This window comes from Xiphophorus maculatus, chromosome 6, assembly GCF_002775205.1.
Source record: "Xiphophorus maculatus strain JP 163 A chromosome 6, X_maculatus-5.0-male, whole genome shotgun sequence".
Classification (NCBI taxonomy): domain Eukaryota; kingdom Metazoa; phylum Chordata; class Actinopteri; order Cyprinodontiformes; family Poeciliidae; genus Xiphophorus; species Xiphophorus maculatus.
In genome coordinates this window covers 7,618,641-7,645,089 of record NC_036448.1, presented here as the reverse complement: position 1 = coordinate 7,645,089, position 26,449 = coordinate 7,618,641, and the positions used below count along the sequence as shown (strand labels likewise).

General features: G+C 40.5%; 1 protein-coding gene across 4 annotated transcripts in view; it reads right to left on the bottom strand.

Moving 5' to 3' along the window:
* The window catches only part of slc6a9 (solute carrier family 6 member 9), a 79,678-nt gene extending 53,229 nt beyond the window's left edge, over positions 1-26,449 (bottom strand). The window contains exons 1-2 of one of the 4 annotated variants that reach the window (XM_023335466.1): positions 26,360-26,449; positions 9,748-10,058 (exon numbers count right to left, since the gene is read on the bottom strand). In XM_023335466.1, the coding sequence (XP_023191234.1) occupies positions 9,748-9,777 (30 nt within the window). In that variant the 5' untranslated portion in view covers positions 9,778-10,058; positions 26,360-26,449. Of the gene's footprint in view, positions 1-9,747; positions 10,059-12,788; positions 12,827-23,504; positions 23,615-23,663; positions 23,764-26,359 lie in introns of those variants that run through there. The other 3 variants (XM_023335465.1, XM_023335467.1, XM_023335468.1) reach the window with 3 other exon arrangements.

Sequence of the window (26,449 nt, the reverse complement as noted above, 5' to 3'; positions counted from 1 at the left end):
AGCCGGCATTAGGGACATCGGTCATTCCGTCAAAATAATCCACCAATGTAAAAGCTGTTCTTTTTATAGGACAAACCAGTGACGATGCCTGCGGCACAGCACAATGTCATAAGAAACTTAAGTATTAGAGAAACAACTGATGGACTTTTCACTTGCTGCTTGTGAACAGGTTGAGTTTAGTTTTGTGAAGGTTTACAAATTTGCACTGTTTGGGTGTTGTCATTGTCTTAGAGAGAGCAAAGGTCATGAATACATTTGACACTAAACATAATGCAAGTTGAAAGTGTTACATAATTTTCAGCCTCCTTTTTTACTTTTTTAGCATTTGCCTTTGGTAGCAGGCTAAAGTGACAAAGATAACAGTATTTTAATCCCACAGTAGAGAATTATAGGCAAAAAATATTGGTATTAGTATCGGCTATCGACCGAATGAGTTTTAGTGTATCAGTATATCGAATATCGCCCAAAAATCCAATATCATCCATCCCTAAATGTTTAGCCTCACACTTTAATAAGTACTTCTACATGAAGTTATCAGCAAGAGTATGACCGGATTTTAGCTGTACATGTGCGCCATCTAAAAGAAACTCTAAGGATCTGAACATCCTCCTGGAGTCCACTAAATCAAGAAATGAAAGGCTACATGTGGAAAATGGCTAAAGAAGACCTATGACTCCGCCAAAGGAGTTACAAACTTCATCGGCCGAGAGGGGAGAGACTCTGCATACGACACCTGTTGACTGGATTCTTCACCGGTGAACAGTGCCTGTGAGAAATGCACTTCATATCAAGGTTGGAGTAGAATTTGTCAAAAGGCATGTGGGAAAAGCCATGGTCAGGCAGAAGGAGACGAAACCGGAGCTTTTTGACCGTTACAGATGACGATACGTTCAGCGGACAACAAACACTGCACACAGTTGCAAACACATGTAGATCTTTGTAAAGCTGTCGTGCTTCAGCTATGGTAAAAAAATGTTTTAAAAAGGATGGTAAATTTTTGGTTTCATCTGAACATGAATAAGGAAAAACAAAATCGCAGTGTGGCTTCATCTGTTTCAATTAGCCAACTTCGAAGAGAGCCAATGGATGTATCTGCACTCATTACATCCAATACAATTTATATATCTGTCCCTTACGGCAATTTGGTTAATTTCTCTTCACCTCTCATTAGCTCAGCATGCCTGCGACGGGACGCCTGACTGTGGGAGAGAGGCTTCGAAGTGAAGGAAGCACGCTTAGAGTGCACACTATTCTCCCTGAGCTTTTCGTGCGAGGAAGCACTGAAATCACAGAGCCTCGCGTCGGCGAAACTTCACCGGACTTCTGGACGAGATGAGCACCAAGCAAAGTCACATAGGAGAGGAAAACAGACGTTTTGTAGCGTTCAACGATCTCACTTACAAACAAGAAGAAAGACGCATTGAAGATGAATGGAAAGCGGGACAATGAAGACTCAGACACAGAGTGATGTTTGTCCGCGGGTCAAGCAGCCTTGAACTGAACACGACCTGGCCTCTCTGGGGGGAGAGCAAAACAAATGACAGAAGCAAAAAAAGAAGAAAAAAAAAAGAGAGAGAGAACAGAGAGACATTTCCAACGCTTGGTTAAACCTGAAGTTCTCCATGTTAGTTTCTCCACCAACCCCTTCGACCCCCACCCCCATCCCTCACTGTTTTGGCTGGGAGGGCCCCAGCTGTTCAGTCTGTATAAATAGCGTGAGGCTTCGGCTCGGACCCCCGGGGAGAGCGGGGCTCATCGGAGAGAAGGCATGGGAACAAATCGGGCTGGAAAAGCACACGGCACACACGTTTTTTTATTTTTATTTTTTTTATTTTACAAACATATGGGACCATTTGCTGGGGATGAAAAAGTGGGGAACACGTGAGCAAAGTTGGCCTCACGTGGCAAAAGTCGCAGTCGCGCTGAAAATGTGACAGAAGTTAAAGGAAGAAGACGAAGAAGGAAAAAAAAGTGGAGAAAAAAAAAAAAGAGAAAACAGGCCCTGAGCAGACAAAGCACTGTCCAAGGTGCTGCTGCTGCGTCGTGATCAGAGGCTAATCCGCTCTCCGTTATATGCAAAGATATTAAAGCCTGTGAGTGAAAATCTGTTCACAGCGAAGAAGAGAATCTCTAAAATGACAAAGCTGGTGAGATAGAGGAAGCAATTTTTCAAGCTTTTGTTGAAAAAAAAAAAAAAAAGAAGCAAAACATGGTTTTGAAACGGATTACATTTTCGTCATTATATCATCTGTAGTTGACTATAACTGAAAATCTGAACACTAGTTTTTCTGAGACGATGAATGTGATGCAGCGTCGGAAAATCTGCTCCATCATCTTTCAACGTCATAAACACGGCCCATTTTATTTTTTTTAAATAAAAATTTAAACAAGCCTATTTATGTCTAAACTTACATGTTTTATGGTTTAGTAGACTCGGATCGGTGACCAGCAGTTCAGAAATGACACTATTTTTCTTCCTGCAACGCACAGTGTTCGATTTTGTAAGTGGCCTTTGCTTGTACAGCACTTTATCAAGTCCAGAGGACTTTGAAGAACTCAATCAGCACCAGGTAAAACGACTGAGACGAACATAGAGGGAGTTTAAGGCGGCAAACTGCTGGTTACCGGACAAACTTCTAACTCCTGAGCCATATAAAAACACCTCTGTAGAGAAACATCTGTCCTGTAATCTGGAGGGTTTTGCTTATTTTAGTAAGATTTTCCTTCTAAGGACTGTTTGCTTATTGTTTTTTTTTCTCCAACTGCACTTCACCCGAATCCGTCCTGTTTGAACAGAATCAACAGAATCTTCCATCGTTCAGCAAAAGCCAAAAGAAGCTTAATTTTACACGAGCTGCAAAGGAAATGCAGAGAAAAATCAGCTGGTGAACGAAATCAGATGGTTTTCAGCTCGACTTACCCGGACCTGATATTTGAAGTTTGTAAACAAGAAAGAAAACTCTGTTGAATTTCTAACCGATCTAGAAAATAGAGAAACGCATTTAGTTACTAGCAGATCTTCGAAGGAACTCAACTAACTTCCCAAAATTGGTGGTGCAAAACTGCCCTCATTCTATCCGATCGGCCCGTTTCTAGTTTCTTGAGTTGAAGTTGGCTTCAGATGAAAAAATGTGATAAATAACGTGCAGGACACGCTGACAGGCGGGACAAACTGTTCCGAGAAAAGAAAACGACCGCCCTCGTCCGAAGGGGCTCACAGCTGCCATTCAACGGCCGCATGGCCAGAGAGCAGGTTCAGTTCAAGTGCAACAAATCACCTAAAATTACCTCTGAAAAGGCTTTTGAAAAGAGTTCAACTGGAAACCACCAAAAACGATAATTTCCCCCCCCCCCCAAAAAAAAACGACCTTTTTTGTGTCCAGACGCTGTCCATAATTTCTCTGACTTCTGAGGACGAAAGTGGAATTAAGGAAGAGAAGTCCCCTCTGTTTAACGTGCTTGTCTTATTTCTTTGTTGCGTCTGAACGCCAAGGGACGGCCCATTAGTAGTCACATAAAAGTGGAAAAGACAGAAACATCAGAAAACAGAATTTTGAGCCTGAAAGGGCCCTCTTAATGAAACCTGGAGGTCCCAAACACAATAAAGGCCCCCATTTCCCTCTTGCGAAGCATGTGTGTGTATCTGCATTGTGTGAGCATACATTGAAAGTCAGTGGGTGGTGAGAGCTACCTATTCAACATGGCCCAGCAGTGGACGTGTTTGGCACTTGTGGCACTTGTGTCTCAATTGTACGCTCACCACCGTTGCGGCGGTTCGACTGACTCTGTGTACGGTTGAAAGAAATCATTTTTTTGTTTGTTTTTTTTTTCCATCTTCTTCAGCGAGCTGGCCAGTCGGGAGGCGGAGTGAAATAAGAGACCAAATCATATCTGACTTCATCCTCCTCCACCTGCCCTCTAAGCTCCGTCTTCATCTCTAGCGCTCGGTTCACGTCTGCTTGTCGGCGCTTTCTGCCTCAGAGGCAGTCAACACGGTTGCTGAGCACTGCTGCTAGCTAAACGGACTGACTGGCAACTCAATATGTTTCTTACATAACTGCAGAAAAAAAAAAAAAAAAAAGAGAGAGAGAGATGAAATGTCTGTCTTTCACCTGTAGGTCGGCATGGAGCACGCGGTGCAGAGCACGCCGAGGAGGAAAGCATCTGTCAGCACACGCAGAGTGACTGCTAACAAAGTCGGGCGTCAGAAGAACAATTTCTGACTCAACACAAGCCACTGAATAATTATTCTCTGACACTGGGGTGATATTTAAACCATGTAACTAAAAAAGAAAGTTTGTTTTGTAGAGTTTGAGTTTGCATTACATTCTAATGTGTCCTGCAGGTGTGTGCGGGTCCTGACCCCATGGAGGTGTTGGCTGTAGGATCCACCATTTCTTCCTGTTTAGTTTCCAGTTCACAGCTTACAGCACACATTAGTCCCACAACCCCTGGGAAATGGAGCACACACCCCCACACGCACGCCAACACACACACACAACATCAAAATGAATTCGAGCACATCAACAATATGACCTTCCAGTTCCAGTGGTAAATGTTGATCAAAATGTAAAGTTTATTGATCTGTAAGAATGTGTTCTTGCATTATTATTACTTTAAAATGATCTCAAAACAACAATATTATCGACAATCGCAATAACTTCGGGGACAATTTATCATCCAGCAAATTTTGTTATTGTGACAGGCCTACCCATAAATAACAGATCTTTGGAGATTTTGTATTCTACTTTGTGATAATGCAGTGTTTCGTGCTGGTTTATCACCTAAAATCACAAAAAAAAAAAATACAGTGACATTTGTAGTTATGATGTGACAAAACACGCAAATGTTGAACGATATTGTACAGGAACTTGATATAAAATTGGACATTTCTGTACTGCATAAACATCTAATGTCTCAGAAGTGTTCTCTCTTTCAGGAAGCACCACATTATTGGTTCCTCTCTCTTCCTGTTCCGATTTTTGCCATGCCAAATACCCAAGATTTCATATATTCCTGTCATTGAGATTTCTCTGTCTAAGACAATTTATTGAGGAATTAGAACAAAAATTCTAATTTCTATCGTTTTGCTAAATAACAGAGACTAATTCTCAAGGAAAGCTGAGAGATGACTCAACGGTACAAGAGGAGCTTGTGATCCTAAAAGCTCTCTGACGCGAGTTCAGCCAGGCAGTGCGCTGACAGTTACCAGTCAGCTTAGAGGAAGAGACAAACCCCACTTGCACAGCGGCGAATGAACAAGCCACACTTGAGGAAATGCACCACTGCACATCTGGGTGTGATGACGGACACGCAGTGCATCAGTAAAAGCAGAAGTCAAACTGCAATTCAGAACAAGAGACTTCCTACACTTTTATTGGTACGAAATGCGCAGGATCAATTGGAGTTACGAGGCGACGAAAGAAGTTTAAACGTGATTATCAAGTCAACTAAAATCTTGCGGCCCTCCCCCGCCCCGTTTCCTCGTGTGCTTTGATCATCGTCCAAACTTGGGTGACCTCCTCCGCCCGTTTTGCCTCGGAGGTTGATGGAGCTGCAGCAGTGGTCCACACCGCCTGACATATGAATGCAACAAATCAGCAACGCCACAGTCCCAACTCCTCCTCCTACCCTCACATCCCGCGACATACATCTCGAAGCGCGGACACTTTAAAGACTGCGACTGCAAAAAGAAGTCACCAAGGAGTGAAAACAAAGAGACAGCTCTCCGTTTATCCGGTGAAAAGCCTAATGCCAGGGCACCATCTGCTCATCCGCTTGGTGGAAGTCGCCACTTCCAGGGCAGTCAAAGACAAACGGGGAGATTGAGGGACATGGGGTTCTTTTTGAGAGCCGTGAGCGGTGGCAGGAGATTTAAGTTTGGACAGAAAGAGAGAGAGAGTCCTGACAGAAGGCTATAGGCCGAGCCAAATGGTAGCAGGAAGCTACCGCCTAGTGTGTGGCGAGATTTACGGTGACCGGTTCATCCACCAACCATCTGGGCTAGTACAGATAAATCTAACTTGACCAAAAGAGCAGGAACTTTTTTAGAAAAAGGCAATGTTCCCCTCTTCAAACGGCAGTTTGGGTGAGTAGTTTACATCTAAAAGGTTAGACAAATAAATCACAATTACAAATTGTCCTTGTGGATGTCAGACAATGCGAGAGGAGGATACGGCCGACAAAAGTACTTAAGGAGAGGGTGGAGTTAGAGTGGGCGCACTCGGAGGAAGAGGAAACAAAGAGGCGATTGGCAATGGGAGCAACACACACACTTTCTTTCTTTGATTGGTTGCTGATGACTTGAAGCCACAGCTGACACCACTGGGCAAACATCACTGTGCAATCCTTTCTGGGGGAACAGCGGCCTCGGCCATCGGCAGGGAGAAATTAGAGAAAGCTTTGTGTTTGACCCACCAAGTCAGACACTCCAAGAAGTAAAGAAAGAAAAGATCAGATTGCCTTCTCTCTAAAGCTGCGTTTAAAACTCAAAGCTGAGTGTTTGTCGCCAGCTGATATCTAAGAGGGCTTGAAAAGTGGTAAGTGGGTGTCAAGCAGACTGACAAAGCCCGACTTTCAACATACTTGCTTAGACTAAATTTGGATGGAATCTGCGAACTACAAAAGTCCATGTTTTCCAGGGTTTAGCAGCCATGTTTGTGGTGCAACAGTTTTCGAAAAAGATGCTGGAGCCAGTGTTTGAAGGAGATGACATACTTTTGTGTCTCGCTCCTCTCCGTTTTCTCATGGGACATTTTTGGGAAGGCATTTTAGAACTTTTGGCTTTTGAGTTGAGAAATCTGCACTTTAATTTGTAAAGAGAAGTCAAGTGTTGTTTAGATAAGGGACTACGGTCGAGTGTGGATGGCATCCGATTGTGGTTTTCCCTTTTGAACTGGGTGACAGTAGACCAGACTGGACTGTGAAGAATTTCTGGTTAACTTGGCATCACAAAAATATACAAATATACATGCATTTAATGTATACACTCTTATTTGCTTATGATCTGGTAGTAATCTCCTACACTGCAAAAATCCAAAATCTTACAGAGTATTTTCTGACAAGGTTCTTGTAAAAATATTTTAGAAAACCTTTAGTAAGACAAAACTCACTTTCAGATAACTTTTCAGTAAGATATAGCAACTTTTTAAAGTAAATAAACCCTTAATATTGGTGAAAAAGTATTCATTCCATTGGCATATTATTTCACTCATTACCTGGGAAAAATGTCTTGTAATAGGTGAAAAAAAACTGCCAATGGAACTTGAACTTTTTCATCAATCAGTAATTATTGATTTGAAACAAGCTTATTTCTTGCTGATGAGTTACTTGTAAGGTCATTTTGCCATAGTTAAAGTTTTGAGATATTTACATTAGACGCTTGACAAAAATAATACTTGCTAAGATTTAGATTTCTTGGCTGTGTACCTTCCACTACCGCAAAGTGGCAACAACTTGCACATCTTACCACAATTTCTCTTGAAACACGAAGACAAATTGGTTTTTAAATACTATCGAAGATATACAACAATGCCCCTCCATCCATCCATTTTCTGTTCACCCTTTGTCCCTAATGGGGTCGGGAGGGGTGCTGGTGCCTATATCCAGCTACATTCCGGGTGAGAGGTGGGGTTCACCCTGGACAGGCAACACAAAGACAGACAGGACAAACAACCATGCACACACACACCCACACCTAGGGAGAATTTAGAGAGAGACCAATTAACCTGACAGTCATGTTTTTGGACTGTGGGAAGAAGCCGGAGTACCCAGAGAAAACCTACGCATGCACAGGGAGAACATGCAAACATGCAGAAAGACCCCGGGCCGGGAATCGTACCCAGGACCTTCTTGCTGCAAGGCAACAGTGCTACCAACTGCGCCACTGTGCAATAATGCATCTCTACCATAAGACTTTGGTACAGATGCACTAAGTTATTTGCTGATAATTGGCAACCAACCAACAAATGAATGAACCCATCTCGGTTTCGCCATGTTGCTCTGACAGTAACCGTCTTCTGTGTTACCGAGTGAAGAAGACTCACATTTCTCTATTTTCTGTCTCAATGCGACGCTTCAAACTGAACTGCATTTAACCACAGCAGTGTAAGAAGACGTTTTAAAGAACGCTCTATTTTCTATGAATTATTGACATCATGCGCCAAAGAGCAAGAAGAAGCAAGACATTCAGCAGACAGCAGAAAGGCTCCACAAAGTTTGGTCTTCTGGAGCTTCTGACCTCTCCTGGTCATAAAACAAACAGGATTTGGAAATGTTGGCAGGTTTTTTAGAACTCTAAGGGGTCTACGTTTTCAAGGAATACGCATATGCCACTCATGCTAATCATGCTAACTGCTAATAAAAGACACTGCTCTCCATGAACAGTTTGCTTTTACAGAATATATGAAAACTTTAACAGCAACCATTCTCTCCCTGCTGCTGCCCAAAATAAGGAATGAATAAATGCTGGCGGCAGTTATTTTGCATACCGTATTTATGTCTTCTTTTGTTACATTTCGTAAAGAGAAATCAACTTGGCTTGTTATTGGATGGTCAAAGTCAGGGCTTCCTGACTGGTGGATCATTTTTGCAACGTTAATAAACTTTACAGTTGACGAAACAAGTAAAATCAAAAGCAAAATCTTCCAGAACTCCTTAAATCAATGTTGATTAGCTAAATTATGATTATTCCACACACCATATGCCGTGGAATATGGAACATTTCCTAAAATTGTCAATCGTAGCGAATAACTGCTTCATCTGGTCACTTTTCTGCCAGCACTTTTAATTCAAACGCATGCATTAAAACCTCTTCATATCTCCATTGTGTATGAATGCCAGCGCTTCTCCAGCTGTGGCTCAGAAGTCAAAGCACTAACTGGCTTTACTGAGACTAAAATGGAAACATGACAGCGACACCACACATACAAAAAAGTTGTAAAAAATAAAAAAAGTCTAATCTTCACCCCCCCCCAACAGAGAGCAGGATGGGAGAGAGCGGGCAAGACCGGTAGGTTGGAACGGTTGGTGTGCACCTCAACGCGGAGGAACATCTTAAAAGGACGCAACAGAGTCGGTTGGAAAAGTGTCACCGGGGAGAAAGGCAACGGTTCAAACAAGCGAGAACGTCAGAGAGGAGAGCTGGGGGTTTGTGTTTATCGCCGTCTTAAGACTGACTGGAGGACTTGGACCGAAGGGAGAGGTGGAGGGAGAAGTGACCTGACTGTCAATGACGCCACATTACTGACGCTCTGCTTCAGAGCAGGCCCAATACCGACACATTTACCTCTTGGCCCAATGTCTTATCAGCCTCTGGCCTTCTCTCTCTCTCAAAAAAAGAGAAATATCAGATATGAAGGGAACAAGAACAGCAACCTAGGAAAACTTTTCTTCTTTGAATTGAAACAAGCTTTTTCTTTTTTACTTTTAAACACCTCAGTATGAGCAGGAACAAGAAATTACTTATCAGTCCTCTGGTGGGGGAAAAAAAAGAAAAATGCAGCAGAATGATTTCAGAAAGTCTCTAGAGGTCTAATAAGTGTGTGAAAAGTTTGAAATATGTGTCGAAAGTACCCAAATATCACAACTAAACAGAAAGGTCTGAAAAAAAGTGAAGCGGAGAGCAACTCAACTGGTGGTCCAGCAGCTGCATCTCGGCAGCGTGACGCCGGCGAGACGCGGCCCCGCATCCCTGTGCCTTTTGTGCTTTCAAAGTTCTGAGTGTCGCCGCGCGAGAGGAGAACTCACCAGGATCCCAGAGAGCGGCTTCTCTTCCATCCTTCGGGACCTCGTCGGCAAAGATCCTCTGCCTCTCTGCTGCTTTCTCACTCACTGCCTGGAATGGACTCGTCCGCCTTCTGGCTACCAGAGCTCTCGGCGTCTTCTGAGGGGCCCCCGGGTTGTTGCCTTCACCCCGTCGCGTCGGGCTCTATCTCTATCTCTCTCTCTCTCTCTCCGTCTCGGTTTCCCCCCACCGCTTCTGTGCCGCTCGCAAGTGTTGCTTGGAGTGGCGTTGCCGCTTTGTGTCAATTCTGCCTTAATCCAGAAACTTTTCTAAGCTGTGAAAAGAACACGTGACAGGCAGAGAGGGGTAGGAGGAGGGAGGAGAGGGGTGGAGGGGAAAAAGAGACACTTTTTAGTAAGGTTCCCTCCCCTTTTGTGAATATTCAGATCCATCTTTCTCCGGGATGTGTAAAACAAATCTAACATGGCGCCAATGTTTGTTGTTTTTGTGTGTGTGTGTGTAAATCCGAATGTCTTAAAACGTCTAAAAGAATTTTAACTAAAAAAATATAAATCAATGACAGCGGATGCAAAGAATTTCTAAAGCATGTAGCGAGATATTTGCATACTGTAGCAAAGCAGCTGGCACGACAAAGTGGCCTTTTGTGTTCAGAGATTAACTGTTAGGGAAACGTTCAGACGGCTGTAAGACGGCCAAAGTGGGAAAACGGCTCCGATCCCGGATTTGAGGGCAGGTGGCGGAAAATATTTATGGTCCAACAAAACATTTTTTTGTAGTCCGAGCCTGTCCGAAATGTCTTTTCATGAGATTTTAGTGGAAATAAAACAAACAAAAAACTCATGAAAAACATGAAGTGAAAGGCTAACTATTTGGTTACACTAAAGCAGATAAAAGACGCAGTCACGTTTGTTTGTTTTTTTTAGATCGGAAAAGATCTTCTCTAATTTTTATTTTATTTTTTTTTGCAACTAAAGATTAAATATAGTAATTGAAATTCTTTTGGGGGTTTTTTTTCTCAAGTGGAATGCCAGACATCAAAAAGTCTTTATAAACTTATTTTCCTCCCTTACTTTTTTGCTTCTGTTGAACAACACTGAAGTTAGAATCAGGATTTTATCTTCAGTAAATGAAATGCGGGCTGCCTTTAATCAAGAGTAAGCTCTAAAGTTCTCAAAACTGGACTGGATTATTTAAAACTAAATACAAATTCTTCCAAACACAATCTAAAACTCTGAAAGCTTTATTCCATTTCGGAAATCAAAAAAAAAAAAAAAAAAATAAAGTTGAAATCCAATAAAGGTTTACAAAAAAACAGCACAGAAGGCTTTAAAATGACATTTTCTTTAGTTACATCAGAACACCTGAGCTAAGCTTCAAAAACAGCGAAATGGCCCTTTACTCAAGCTCCAAATACAACACCAACTTCAGTGTCTCATCTGTCAATTCATTTCAGTTAGAGCAGGGAAATAAAAGCTTGTGAAAAAGGCATTTCATGTTACCGAAACTGTTTCCTTAAAACATGATCACATCTATAAAAGTGTTTTGAATCTGCATTATCAATTTGACATAATCTCCAGCCCATCAAGGCTCTCTTGCCTCACCAGGTTTTCTGAACAACTGTGCCTCATTTCTGAAAATAAATAAATAATAATACAAAAAAACTCCTCATGCATTAATCCAGATAAAAATAGCAATATGTATGTAATCTAGATAGTGAAAAACTGGATACATTTTTAAATAAATAACAAAAAACATCAAAAGAAATATATGGTAAAAAAAAAATCAAGTGCAGAGCTAATTTATTGTGTTCTTTTCTTTTGATAATCTTTATAAGCAGCCTTGAAGGTATGTAAGGTATATTGAAGCGCTACTATGTGAGGTATAACTTACTGATTATCGCACATTCATATCTAAAGTTTAGGGAACTTTTTTAGCTCATTGATTCATAAGTTAGAGTCAAGTTTAGACAAGCCATTCAAAACATTTAGTCTGAAAATGGTCAGAAGAGTGAAAACGCAGCCAAAGTCCAAAGTGAAACTTTAAAAAATAAATAAACGACATCACAGTCACTCTGCCTCAAAACAAAACCCAACCGGTGCTCATCCAATTCCAAGTTAAATTAAATAGATCTGAACAAATGTCATATATAACATAATGCTGATAATGTGACAATAATTTAGCAGCAACTGGAATAACTGTTGCTTTCTAATTTTAAATAAAAGCAGTGAGTCCGTGCAAACTGCATTGCATTGTAAATGTGTTTGTACAGTGAAAATGTGGTAAATATTAACAATTAGACGTTTGAATTTTGTAGGAATCTCGTATGTTCCGGTAACGGCGATCTCTACAAAATGTCTGGACCACAATCTGTCACTTCAGCTCTGATTGGGACTTCGTGGCTGAAGTCTTGATCATTTTTAGTCTCAGTAGACTTTCAAAAGGACGGACACAGATTGCATCAAGCTAATACGCCAAGAATTATTATTATTTTTTTTTTACACTTTACCAGCCAAACTATACCCAAATTCAATGCTAAAAAAAACTTTTATACCAAACGTTAAGATTACGATTCGGACTAAATTAGACAGGAACAAGGACAAGAACAAGGCACATCAATGGAGGTCCCAACACCAAAAAATACAGCATCCAACATGTCCAATAACACCAAAAGGGAAAAGTATCAAACTACGCCTTATAGTAAGAGGAAAAAGTTTCATGTCAGCTGAACAGGCTGTAAATGATGCACAGTGGCTGGTTAGCATGTCCTGCTTAATCTGACTCTATAAAAAGGTCATTAAAAAAAAAAAAAAGAAGAATTTCAGCATGAGCAATGAAAAGGGGCCAAATATAGCCACCGTTCAGGGTCACTCGCATAAAAAAAAAAAAAAAAAAACTCCACCACATACAAACAGTACGCCTGCTTCACATACAGGAGCCCATGGAAACTCCAAAACGCCCAGCGACACGCATCACACCCAGCACCCAGCACATGGATAAAAGATGGCAGAAAGAAAGAAAACTAGGTTATAAACTTGGGCCCTACCGTCCACAAAGAGATGCTGGGGAGAGAAAGACAACATCAGCAGAGGGCAGCTGGCTCAGGCTCTCAGGAATGATCAGGGGCCAGGGCTGAATGCTGTGATTAAAGTACACAGCTCTGGCTTCATCCCACTGAGAAACTCCACTAACGTATGTACGTGAAGAACCGGGGAACGCCGATTGGGCAATCCTGGAAGGAGTGGCAGCAGGAAGTAACATCAAGACGCCTCAGTGAACTCGTGAGGAAAGTTGCAGAAGACAGACAAGGAAGATTATGTAATGTTGGCACCAACATAAATACACAATTAATACTGACCCAGGCAGAGTTGGGTAGTAACTAGTACTCAATTACATTTACTTCAGAAACTTTGTTTTGAAAGAATGTACTTTTTGAGGAGTATTTTTGCTATGTTGTTCCGTTCACTTTTACTTGAGAAATGTTATCATGAAGTATCGCTGCTTTTACTTAAAAGTAAACCTTCTGGGTTCTCTACCCACTGAATGAAAAACAAACATTTAAACAGCAAATTTACCAGACACAGACACACGCCTGCAGTTTCTGTTAAAGTTTCAAAAGTTTTATATTGAATGAAAAGGTTATTTTGCCTGATTTTGTTACTTGTATGAATTATTGTCATTTAGCTCCTTAAAATACCAAAATTTCCACTTAGCCTTATATTTTTAAGTATTAAATGATTGATCATTTGATCAGTTACTCGGTGCTGATCAAATGATCAGTACCCAGTGCACACAGAGTCTAATTATCTGACTCGGTGCACACCATCACAACCTGGCAAAAAAATTTTAATCTTTTTTTTTTATAAAAAGTTTCATATTTTAGCTTAAAGTTTCCAGCTACACTGTCCCTTTTTTCTCTGTCTCCTACTATCTCAACATCATAAATGAAATTCTAAAGTATAAAAATGATTCTAAGGCTTAGACAGTCCTGTCTATTTAATAGGAAGCATTTCCCACCAAAGAAATGACAGAATCTTTCACCTGCGGAGGAAAACGTCTAAACCAGCTACAGAGAAATCCTTCAAGACTGAAAAGGGCTGGACCTTCAAAATAATGTCAAATTTGACCAAAAGACAGTGAAAAAAATAAGAGTACTTCAATATATATATATTTTGCTGCCACTGTGTATTAAACTATTTAAGAAGACATAAACTGAGTTAAACATTTATTCTACCTTATGTCATGTTGACTGATGTATCTAGGGTCAAATGTTGTAGTTGAAAAAACAAGGTTACATTTTAATAAAAATCAATGATTTACAATAACTTAGATTAAGTAAAAATAACTTACGGTGTCAATTTAAATTGAGTTTTATGCTTAGACTTCAGTGATTATTTCTAATTGCATTGGTTTTACTTGAACAGAAAAAAGAAAACTCAAATAGCTGTAAATTTGGATCCACTGAAAATAATCCAAACAATTTGTTACCTCGTCTTATGTTAACTTAAGTCACTTGGCTGTCTGAATCGTGTCGGGTGTAATGTTTGTTGCAGAGGGTATTACGGTGGACGGATCTTTGGGTTCGTCTCTTAGTTTCATCGAAAAGAAAAGCCAATGCTTCAGGTTACTTTTGAACTATTATAGGAAAGTGGGGGCCATTTGTTGATGGTGTCTTCTTGATTTGACCAGACCTCTGCTTTAATGTGCAAACCAAGGCTCAGACGGACATGAAAGAGCAAGTCCGGTGTTGGAAAGTAAACTATGGTTCAACCCTATGGTGGGATGAACTAGAGCTGAACATCAAGGTAGCCCTTTTCTTGTCCAACATCAGTGTCTGACCTCAGAAACATGCTCGAAAACTCCCATAAACATTACAGAAAGGCTTTCCACAAGAGTTCAGAATAAGTACTAGAGTGGGCTGACATAATAAAACCCATGAATTAAGAAAGGGATAGCACTCCACTTCATATGTATGAAGGCAGACAAGTGAATACTTTTAATATACTCTGTACTTTTGGTATACACATATCTAAAACATTCCTGGAAGGATTAACATTTCGTTTTTGAAACACATTAATTTTTGTCTGAGTTTAAACCATGCAATGTGCTGACTTAAGCAGAATATGCAAAAAAAAAAAAAAGTCTGTACAAGAAAAAAAGAAATTACAGTCGACTCCAACACCTTCTTCTTTCCACATACATCATCATTTCCGTTGAAACTTTATGGAATAAATCTTGTAGAAACGGTGACAAAACCAGAAATCAACACTGTAGGCAAGGCAGGGAAAGCCATATTTTTCATTAATCTGCTGGAAATAGTTATGTACTTTCTTAAACTCCTGCAGAAGATGACAAAAACAACAGAAATACATCAATGCAATTGTAGAAAAGATAAAGTTGAACAAGTGTAACTTTATGTAAATAAGGAGAAGTATACAGCAGAACGATAGACAGCATTGTTGCTATTTTTAATTTCTGCTGCTCGATAATCAAGGCCAACAATAACGAAGAGACATGCAAGTGAAGCTAAATATAGCACTTGTCTCCCAGAGAGATCCAACGTGGCTCTCAATGTACTGACAGTCATACATTCTGTTCTTGCAATCTGCATATGAACTGTGTCAGTCAGTGTGAGAGCCTCTGGTTCCCGGCCCCGACACAATGTGCAACAAAGCAGCCTCCAGAAAACAAAGCGGCCACCTTTTATTGCTAGCCATGTTTACAATGCGTCATATTGTTGGCCTCACAAAGCAGCTGTGTCTGTTATCAATGAGGTCAATATGAGGCAGCAAGATTGGGACTCCACAAGTTCTGTTTGGTTGCGATAGACGGCCTTAGCCGTATACGTACGTGACGCCAAGTACAACTAACGCGGCACTCAAAGCGGCCCTAACTAAGCTCGAGCCTTTGTTCAGGACCATGTGAAACAGAGGCGGCAAAGCTGGAATCACTTTGGGAAAGCTGACAAAAAATAAATAAATAAATAAAAACAACCACGGACTAATTCCGTCAACAGCACAGCGGAAATGGGAAACTTACGGGATTGCACTGTAAAAATGCATTGCATTGTAAAGATAAAAATGACGTTAAAGTAAAATTGTAATGATTTTTGTACCTCCGGGAAGCCACCAGAAAAATGCAGAAGCTGTTTGTGTACATCAGTAGGGCTGCCAACGTGAGGCTTATTTTCAGCAGTCCGTTGCAAAAATAAATTAATTTTAAAATTGTAAAATTACAATAAGGACAGCCTTTTGGAAAACTAAATGAGGACAGTGAGCATTCCAGCTGACTGCATAAAACGACACACAGCACTGGGTTCAAGAGAACGGGGTTTAACAGAATTTTAACAATATTTCTAGGGAAATCTATAACCCTCTGTTTTGTTTTTGGGACTTGGTAGAAATTGAAATGTTGAGAGAGTGGCAGAAAAGATGTATATACAGTGGTGGGAAGTAACAAAGTACAAGTACTTCGTTACTGTACAATTTTCGTGTATCTGTACTTTACTTAAGTAGATTTAATAATGGGTACTTTCGACTTTTACTCCACTACATTTTACAGTAAGTATCTGTACTTTCTACTTTTCCACTACATTTCTACAAAACCATCGAGTTACTCGTTAGATTCAAGTCGCTTTGCGCTTTTTTTTTTCTCGTTAAAATGTGAAGTTCAGGGACTTGACGTGGGGCTGTAAAAACCAAGCAGTAACGTGATTTACTAATTACGTGATCTGATGTTACCCATCATGCGCAGTGGCTTCCTCTGAGCGGGAGAAGATGTCTGTCTAATCGTCAGAAATAGAATCCCGCTACATAAATCATAAGATTTGGCGACATGTAAATTCAGCAGCGCTTCGTCCAACTTTTAGCGTCACTTGGAAAGGAAGCTTAAAGAAAGGTAAGCTCTGTGGACGTGATGTTAGCAAAGCTAACACAGAGACACATATGTTGCATCTGCGATGAAAAAAAGTTGCCACTCATGCGCTGAATTATTGTGTGGAGGTGTTGACTGAGGTGTCGCTTATATGGGACAACGTTGTGACCAAAGTTTGCTATATAGTCATATAACATTCACGAACGATCCAATTCTTCCGGACGGATCTTTACTAAGTCCTATAGGACTGAAGCCTCATTGAGAGCCGTTCTTTGTTCTTGTAATGCTCTGCGTACACTGCAGTAACTGTTATTATTTTATTTAATAAAAACTTGATTCGTCACCTGCCATGGTGGCAGACAGGGTGAGAACAGTCATGGTCCTTCTGCTTGGTTACTTCTTGCTTGTTGCGCCTTGAACAGTGTTCATAGTTGAGTGTTTATTATTAATGCATTGCCTTAATTGCTATGTTTAATGGTGCAGACAGTTGTGGTTTCTGACGTGGGCGATATGGGCAACTGCCCAGGGCGTTATCTGTTTAGGGATGGCAGGAGACCTCTGTGGATTGTGGCACAGAGATGGAAACAAAGCAGAATGAAGAATAGTTTGAATTGATAATGATACTGGTTAAATTTATTTCAGCTCTAAGTATTTAATATCTAGGTTTTTTATGGGAATGTGGATCTTTCAGACCAATTTGAGAAGCAATTTTGATAGGTACACTTAATTTTATTGTGTCATGTAGCACGGGGCGCTGGTCTTGGTCTTGACTACAACACTGCTACATGGCTCCTTGGTTGCATGTCCTCTCCCACCCACCTTCTTTCCATCCCCTTTTTGTGGCGTGCCGTGATGGCGTAGGGGTTAGCTCGACCAATATTTGGAGGCCTTGAGTCCTCGATGCGGCCGTTGCGGGTTCGACTCCCGGACCCGGCGACATTTGCCGCATGTCTTCCCTCCTCTCCTTCCCCATTCCTGTCAGCGTACTTTTGTAAAAAGGGACACTAGAGCCCACAAAAGACCCCCTGGAGGGGTAAAAAAAAAAAATAAATGCCACTAGTGGCAAAAAAAGTGAAGGTCATGCCATGTTCAGGAGACGAGATGTTTCCGTCCCTGGAAATATTATGCATAGAATCACATATCCAAGTCTAAACTGCCACAGAGAGTAAACACAATAAAAACATGCTTTATCTGTGGCGTTGTTCATTAAAATGGCACATTTCTGATGTATTAAAATTAAATACGATGGGTACACTTAATGGTATTGTATTAGCGATTAGGTAATGCATTCAGCAAGTACTTTAAATACTCAAGTATTTTTAAAAGCCAGTACTTTTTTACTTTTACTCAAGTAAAAATGTTAATGTTGTACTTTTACTAGAGTACATTTTTGTCTGTGTATTTGTACATTTACTTAAGTACATTTTTGAGTACTTTCTCCACCACTATATATGGTGGATATACTGTGTGTATATATATATATACACACACACACACATATTTTTGGACTGGCATGTTTAAACACCACACAGATTCAACACAAAACTGAAATGCATTGTAGCTTAGCAATGTCAAAATGCTCCAAGGAAGATGCTAACTTCAGCTGCATTGGCTTAAGGGGATTAGCCAGACAGAGTATTGTGTTTTTAGACAGAGTATCTCCCCAGTTTTTGCAAATCCTTTCTATCTGTTCTGTCACTCTCTCAACACTTCAATTTCTACCAAGTCACAAAAAGTACTTGCACAATCATTTTACGGTTTAGCTAGGTTCTTCAGTGCTTACGCCACTAAATGATGTTTGGTCAGCCTAATTCCTTTCATATATCCAAACAATCTCCACATGCGGACAAAACAACTGGATAGAGCGAATGAGATAGATGTCATTTAGACAACAGGAGGTGTGGTGTTTCAAATCACAAGCAATCATGTAGCACAATCTACCTGATCTATAGAGCTATTACAAAAACACAAGCATATGTCAACCAAAAATAACCCTTTGCCCTGAAACAGTAACCAGACCAGAACAACAGAACTGTCACGATCAAAGTCAAATTAATTCAAAACAGAGTGCCACTGAAAACATCTTTCTCTCTATGCTTAGTGCCAGCATCATCCAATCTTGTTTATCAAAGCTTTACTTTATATACAGTGTATATATAATTCTCTGACAGTAGATATGGAGAAATTTGTCTTGATGAGATGCATAACTTGTTGCACGAGTTCCAAAGCTTGCAACTTTTGCTTTCACTCTGAGCACTTACCAGAAAACAAGAGGAACTAAAAATATCTTGCATTGAGAATTGAGTCACCGGAGGAAGAACGATCAGACAAATTGGGGTTGGAAACCAATTCCTGCGGCAATCAGAGCGTACAGAACAAGTCATAGTTTCAGTGGTCAGAGAAGGAATCTGTGAATGACTGACAGGCAAATACAAGTACAACTCAAACAACTCCAAATATAATTGTTTGAGTCATTAAAAATATATATATATCCTGGTACGACTGCTAACTCTTGCTAAAATAACGCCAATAGAAATCTACCTTACCACCTTTGAAATGAACTAGTTCCTGAATTGTTCAACTGAAGACATCATGGAAAAATACCAGCCAGTTCCTTGACTGCATAGGTGTGCAGACCCTTAAACTAAAAGAAGGAAAAGAAGAAGAAGAAAAAAAAAACTGGTCAGGAGAGCTTCTCAGAGTCAGACAGTAACGTTAAAGAAGTTGCAGGAATAATGGTTAATACTGGTTGGATGTATTCTATGTGTCTGGACAAAACAGTAGAGAAGGAAATGTTTGTAAAGGAAACACTAAATCTGGCTAAAACTTACCAAAACCTGTCCAAACGTGGATGTGGTAGGATCTAATGAAGCAGCTTAGAAACGGAATTTGATCCAGAATCATCAAGGACTAAGTAAACTTCACACTGAACCTAAAGGACTTTGGACAGTTGAATACAAAGTCTCTTTTGTCCTTAGCCCAGGTAAGGAGATTATGAAATTGCCTTTGGTTCATGATATAACACATACAATACCACACCTCAGTTGTCGTCTACACTTCGTGAATCTCCCTGAACTCCTAAACAATCTTTCCAATACTGTGGTCATTTCTGTTGCTTGGCCATCTTTTTTCTATCACACTCTTTCCTTCCACTTGACTTTCCATTAACTTGATTCGATACTGCACTCTGTGAACAGCCACCAGTTTCTTGATTGTGTAAGTCAGGGTTTTCAGAGGGCAAGTGCTTGACATAAAAATAATTGTTTTCTTTGTCCCATCAATCAGATTAACTCAATTTTGGGTTTTGATTACCTGTACGCCATAATGATACCCTTTTTATTTTTTTACAAAAAACAAGCTTGAACTATATCCCCTATGTGTAATAAATCTGTGCAATATATGAGGATCTGTTTACTAGCTGAAGTACCTTTCAGTATTATTCTAAATTATCTAGATATAAGAAAAATATTTGTCAACAAGAGAAAAAATGCAAAGCCTAAACACTGCAGAAAATGATGAACAGATGAAGTAAAAGTGAAAGACGACAAGAAACTGAATCCAGATGCAAAAGCAAATTTAGAAAAAGAAACGCGACCAAAATTTAAAACGGGAACAAGGAAATTCCAAACACAGGATTAAAAAGTACGAACTAAAGAAAACCCATAGACTATAAACGCATGACAACATCAGACAGAACTAGAGGCATTTTCCACTCAACCTACCAAATAGAAATATTTTCTATCTGTTTGTAAAGTAAATGGAGATGTTTATTACATCTTTATAGACAAGATCACAGACATTATAGATGATTGCAAATATAGACAGTCTCATTTCTTTAAATGCCACATATTGCTAAAAATATATATATTTCCCACATTTGTCTCAACTTAAAAGTCCCACCCTACTTTGCATAAGATCAACACATATGTCAAATACGAGCAGGGATTTCAGGACTTTATTTGAATGAATGAATGGATGGATGGATTAATGAAAAGAAGTTGGGGAAAAACATTTCTATTAATCATATTAATGAGTCTAACCCATACACATAATCTACTCCACATTTCTTTAAAACAAAACTACTAAATAACTTAAAGCTCTGCCTTATTTCACTTCACATTTGCATCTGTGGCTCAGACCAGGTGTGCCTTTTGGCTGTAAAAAAAAAAAAAAAAAAAAAAAAAAAACTTCTGCATCTTGTCTGACAAGACAGCAGCTTTGCTAAGACTATAAAACATCCTTGAGCCATTGCAGTCCAGAGCGCAAACCAAATGGCAAAGCTAAGCTGTACATTCTTGCCCTCTAGTGGTGGCTGGAGATAAAACGCCAGCCACCACTTGTCTGTGACTGCACTCACATCTCTTTCTCTGTTTATTATAAACTAAGATCTTCCGTATATAACCTAGCAGCAGTGTCACTTTAAATGAAAACCACTTAAATCTGAAGATTAAAGCGACATCCTCCCGGGCGAAGGCCGTCACAACAGGGCCGCGCGTTGACACCTCTGACACACAAACTGTCCTTTTTAATTATCTTCTGCTTTGCTGTCCACACGACTCCCTTCCTCCTCCCTCCTAACGCTCTAAATGCCGCAGCATTTGGGAATGCCAGACGTCCAGACGTGTCTGGACAAACGCTGGGCAAAAAAACAACACTGAAATGTCTGAGAGCCATGCTGTGAAAACTGTCCTGATCCAGGTCATGGGAAAAAAGTACACTGGGTGACATCCAGTCCTGAACACTTTCAGAGGAATTAAGAATTAACTCCGCTTGTTAAATTGACGACCGTCAGAGGCAGCGATAATCCCTTCTGGGTTGATGTATTGACAGAAGAAAATTTGGACTTTAACTAGAGAACTGGAAATTTTTATGCCAATAAATCTTCACCCCTGCAACTTTTGCGGCACCTGACTGCATTAAAAAATGGTTCATGTCTGGTACAGGCGGTTAACGCAGGTGGAAATTTATAATTTAATTAGAACTAAATTTTTACCTATTGAGTTCTTGAAATAGAAACGGCAGGGAAATACTCAAACTTTTGTTTGTGTCCCCAACAAAACTACTTCCCCACATTCGAGCTTTATGGTCATTAAAAAAAAACAAAAAAAAAAACACAAAAACGTCACCAACGTTGAGAAAAACACTTGCTCAATTGCTTTCCACACATACCAAATCAACCAGTAACATGGTAGATGAAACTCAGCGACAGAAAGAAAAAGACAAGGAGACTTAAGTGACTTTGAATAATCACTTTCACTTCTTTGAACTTTCACTGGTTGTTGGTGCCAGAGCAGTTGGCCAATATGTTTCAGAAATTTTTTGATCTATTGGATTTTCTCAATGCACAACGATGTCTAGGTAAAACAAATAAAAACGGCCAGAAAAAGAGTATCGTATTTTCAGACTATAAGCCGCTATAAGCCACATTTGAACTGTGCTGCTTTTCTGTGGATTTTTCTTCCACCATCAGGGGGCATATAGGAGGAAGTGAATCATTGGAAGTCAAAATTAGAAATCAAAGAAGAAAGTTCTCATTTTCATTTAAAACAAGCACATGCTAGCAGCAGGCAAGACTGAGAAATTTCTTCAAACTCATACCCCCTCATCATGGAAACAACACAAAGAAGTCCATATGATGCCGCTTTTAAGTTGAAGACTATCCATCTGGTAGTACAGATTGATAGTGGCTGCATCTAAGTTCAAGAAACAAATCCATGGTGTGGAGACGCAGGGCTGCATCCTTGATAGTAGATTTTTTTAAGGAGGCAGCCCTCTGCTGCGTCCTTGTGGAAAACCAACCGAGAGCGGCGGAGATACCAGCGGCTTATAGCCCAGGCTTATATATGTATGTTTCCAGTTTTTAAAAAAAAAAAAAAAAAACTTTGTGTGTGCAGCTTATAGTAAGGTGCACTCTATAGTCCAAATGCGGTAAACATCCAATGGGAAGCAGTTGTGTGGACAACAACGCTTTGTTTGACGATCAGAGGAGAACGGGCGACCAAGCGCGACATGAAACCATGTAGCTGAAATAGCTACTTATCACAACTAAGATATGCTGAATGAACAACACAGCAAACCTTGAACACTCGGCTGAGAACAGAAAACTGAGGCTGTGGTTTGCCTACGGTCACCAAGAATGACAGTGATAGATGGGCAAAATGTTGTCTGGTCCGTCAATTCTCGACTTCAGACAGTAAGGTCAGAATTTTCGACGGCACTCAATCACTGGGTCAGGCCGATGATGGGTTTCTGATGTGGGTGTGGTGTTTAACCACCACAACTTCCCAGAATATTGTTGCTGGCCATACCTGTGACTTCATGACTACAGTGTGCCACCATCTAAATACAGAAAGCTCCAGTAATCTCAAACAGACTCATTGTTGAAGGTTAAGGATCTTCTAATGGCAAAAACAAAACAAAAAAACTCGGTTCTAGCAATGTGCACATAGTAAAGCAGTGATAAGTGCATAAATGTAACTTTAATATGGAATTGCTATAGCGCTAATTCCCTACTTATTCCATGCTGTTAGTCTGATTGGTAGTTAATCACAGAAGAAAACGGTGTCGCTTATGCCAGAACTCGATGTTTAAGCAAAGTGTTTGACAAGACAGGAAGCGTGGAAAGACAAATCTTCCATCAAGCCCCTCCCTTCATCACTAACCCCCCTCCTCAGAGCTCCCTCACTTTCTGCATAGTGAACACAGTGATCATGAATGGGGTCTCACTATAACAGCGCCACGTGTTTCCTCCTTAAACATGAACCCTGCAAATAATGACAACACAGACGTGATCCGAGCACGATGCTGATCTGATTTTAACACGCTACGGTTACTGGTGCAGACATACCCACAAAGCTACACACACACCAGAGCTGAAGTCCAACCTTACCCCCCTTTATCTCTTTTTCTGATCAGAGATGCGTTATTGTGTGCGGAGGAGCGGCGCGCCCTTCACTTCTGCTCAAACACGCGGAACCGGCGTTTTGTGTTTTTTTTTTTCCCGCCGGTAAAACAAAAAAAAAGAAACGGAAGATGGAAGTTGCATCACCTTGGTCTTCGGTTCCTACCCGGTCAACGTCAAGCCTCCTTTGAAAAGAAAAAAGAAAACCTCCTCCTGCTATAGACCCCTCCCATTTCTTTCTCTAATCCAAACCAGCCGTGGCGGGGGGTCAGCAACATGTGAGGGCTCTCCGTCCAACTGATGCGTCTGCGTCGCTTTACCTGAACGCTCCTAATAACCAGGACAAATGTTGTCAAGTTGCCTGGTATCGATCTGCAGTAACCAGGATGTCAGTTTCCTTTCCCTCCCACACCCTCGTAAATGCTAACAAAACTCCTCCATGTGTCTTTGCGAGACGGAATGTCAAAGAAAATTTATTCAATAAATAAAAATAAACAGGGGGGGGGGAAGGGGGGTTAATTGCGCCGGCGTTTCTGCAGCCGCGCCGCGTTGACGATGCCGAGACCCCGACCGTCATCAGACAGCAATAAGAGTGGAGCCGCACGTGTTCAAAATGCACGCGCTGCTCGTTCTTTTGTCACGAGAGGACGAGAGCATGCCGCGACCATTCCTCTCCCGTCGCCCCGGTGATTTTTTATTTTTTAGTTTGCTTGTTTGTTTGTTTTTTTCTCAATCCTTACTACAAAAAATAAATATATATATAGGCCATATATAAAATCACATCCGCTTTAACCACGATGCGAATTCAGCTCTCTGTGAGCCAACGCGATGCTTCCAGACAGGTGTGGTAGCTCAGTGCGGTGGGGAGATGTGGAAGCTTCGGGACTTCCAGATGAGGAAGGAAATAAATAATAATAATGATACAAATATATATATATATATATATATATATATATATATATATATATATAAAGAAAGAAAGAAAAGTGGAGAAAACAATAGTGGTTTTGTGAGTAATGATAATAATGATGATGATAAAAACTGTACTGGAATGGACGGAGACAGTTCGGAGGTTCTGGCATGCAGACGGGGACTTTACCTTTTTTTTTTTTTGTCAGGACCGATCAGGTTGGAGGGATGAGGGGGAGCGCAGAGGAGGAAGAAGATGATGAGGAGGAGGAGACATGCGTCGGCATAACAACTGTTGGAGAGGCTGAGAGGGCAGGAGGGCATTTTTTTCACAGCAAAGCCATGGAAATAACAAAGGAGCCCTAAATATGGAGTTACATTTATTTTGTACTTAAACTCTATGAGAATAAATACGAGGAAATATATATACATAATTAGGAACGTGTTTTGATGCCTATCAGTTGAAATGTTCCCTCATATTTCTTTTTTTGCCATGACAAGGACGAAAATGTCTTGATTTAAAGAAGGACTTAAAAATGTAATTCTAAACTGGTGTCAGTGAGAAACGCAGTGGACATGCAAATGATGGTTTGATTTCACGGTTTCAATGCTTTACGTCGTTACCGAAGCTTTATAGAAGTCGAAAGTAGTTGGTTTTACTGCGCTGCATGCCTACATGCATTCATCTTTAGCTTCCTTGATGAGCGCAGTAGTACCTTCACAGTTCTGCCTGAAAAGTCAGCGGCAGCTGATCCAAAACGCTGCTGCTCACATTCTCACTAAAACCAGGAAGTCGGAGCACATAATCCCAGATGTGAAGTCCTGACACTGACGGACAATGTCCTGAGGTTGGGAGTAAAAGCCCACCTGTCTAGAGTTGCCCTTGAACCATAATCACTGGAACATTGACCAACATACTGGTGATTCTAACGACGCGACATTTGTTACTGTGTTTATGTTGCTTTCATGATGGAACTGGCCTGTTGCTGAAATGTGCTCACCAAATAAACGTCCTTGATTGATTTAAGTGAGACAGCTCTCAGGAGTCACTTATTCAACTGGATTCTTCAGCTGGCTTCCTGGGGGTCCAGATCCAAGGTTACATCATTTACTTTGTACATGTTAACTAGTTGATAAATCTGTGAAATCGCTCCCGTTTTGCCTGCTGAACTGTTGCCCGGACCAGAGTCTGACCTCTTTGGCAAACATGACATGACAGAAGGAGGTTGTCTGTTCCCCATGATATTAATAATTGAAAGTCCCACATTCCAAGCAGCTGATCTTGGAATGGTGCCTTCAGGATTCAGCATTAAATTAGAAAACTAAAAGGCATAAAGTCCCATTAAGCCCAGTTTCACTGCTGAGTCACCTTTTACTGCCATTATTAATATACATATATATATTAATTGCTCCAAAACAGCAGGAGTCTCCTGACTTCTCCACAAACTTTCAACTTTACCTGGATCATCTTGTTCAAAGAGATGCAAATGAGCAAAGTAGAAAGTAACATGGAAAACAATCTGAATATCATCTGGGAATGGGAATAAGTTTAAAAGGCCACATTTACTGAAAAATGTGAGCAAAAATCTTTACACTTCATTCAGAAAATGAGTGATTTTGTGTGACTTCCTTTGCCACAAACTCTCTGTACAGTCCAGATTTGAAACACTCTGACTATTCATCAATCATGACGAATAGTCACCAAAAAAAAGTTGACATATGATGCAAGCGATTGACTTAAAAAAACAAACAAACTCAGGACCAAGTTGTTCTTCGGTGTAACCCAATTAAACATCAGAACTTGTCCTCGTTACTGATTGATTTATACGAAACATGACGCACGTCAATGAAGCTTACAACAGCAGCTGCAGTGGCGGGAAATAAATCAAGAGGGACATCTAGTGGACAAACTAAGTATTGAGAAGAATACTCACTCTTCCACTAAAAGGATGCCACCTGTCGATTTTTTTATTTTTTTTTATCCAGAGAGAAATGCAGCTGATCTCGACACTTGACTTTGTTGC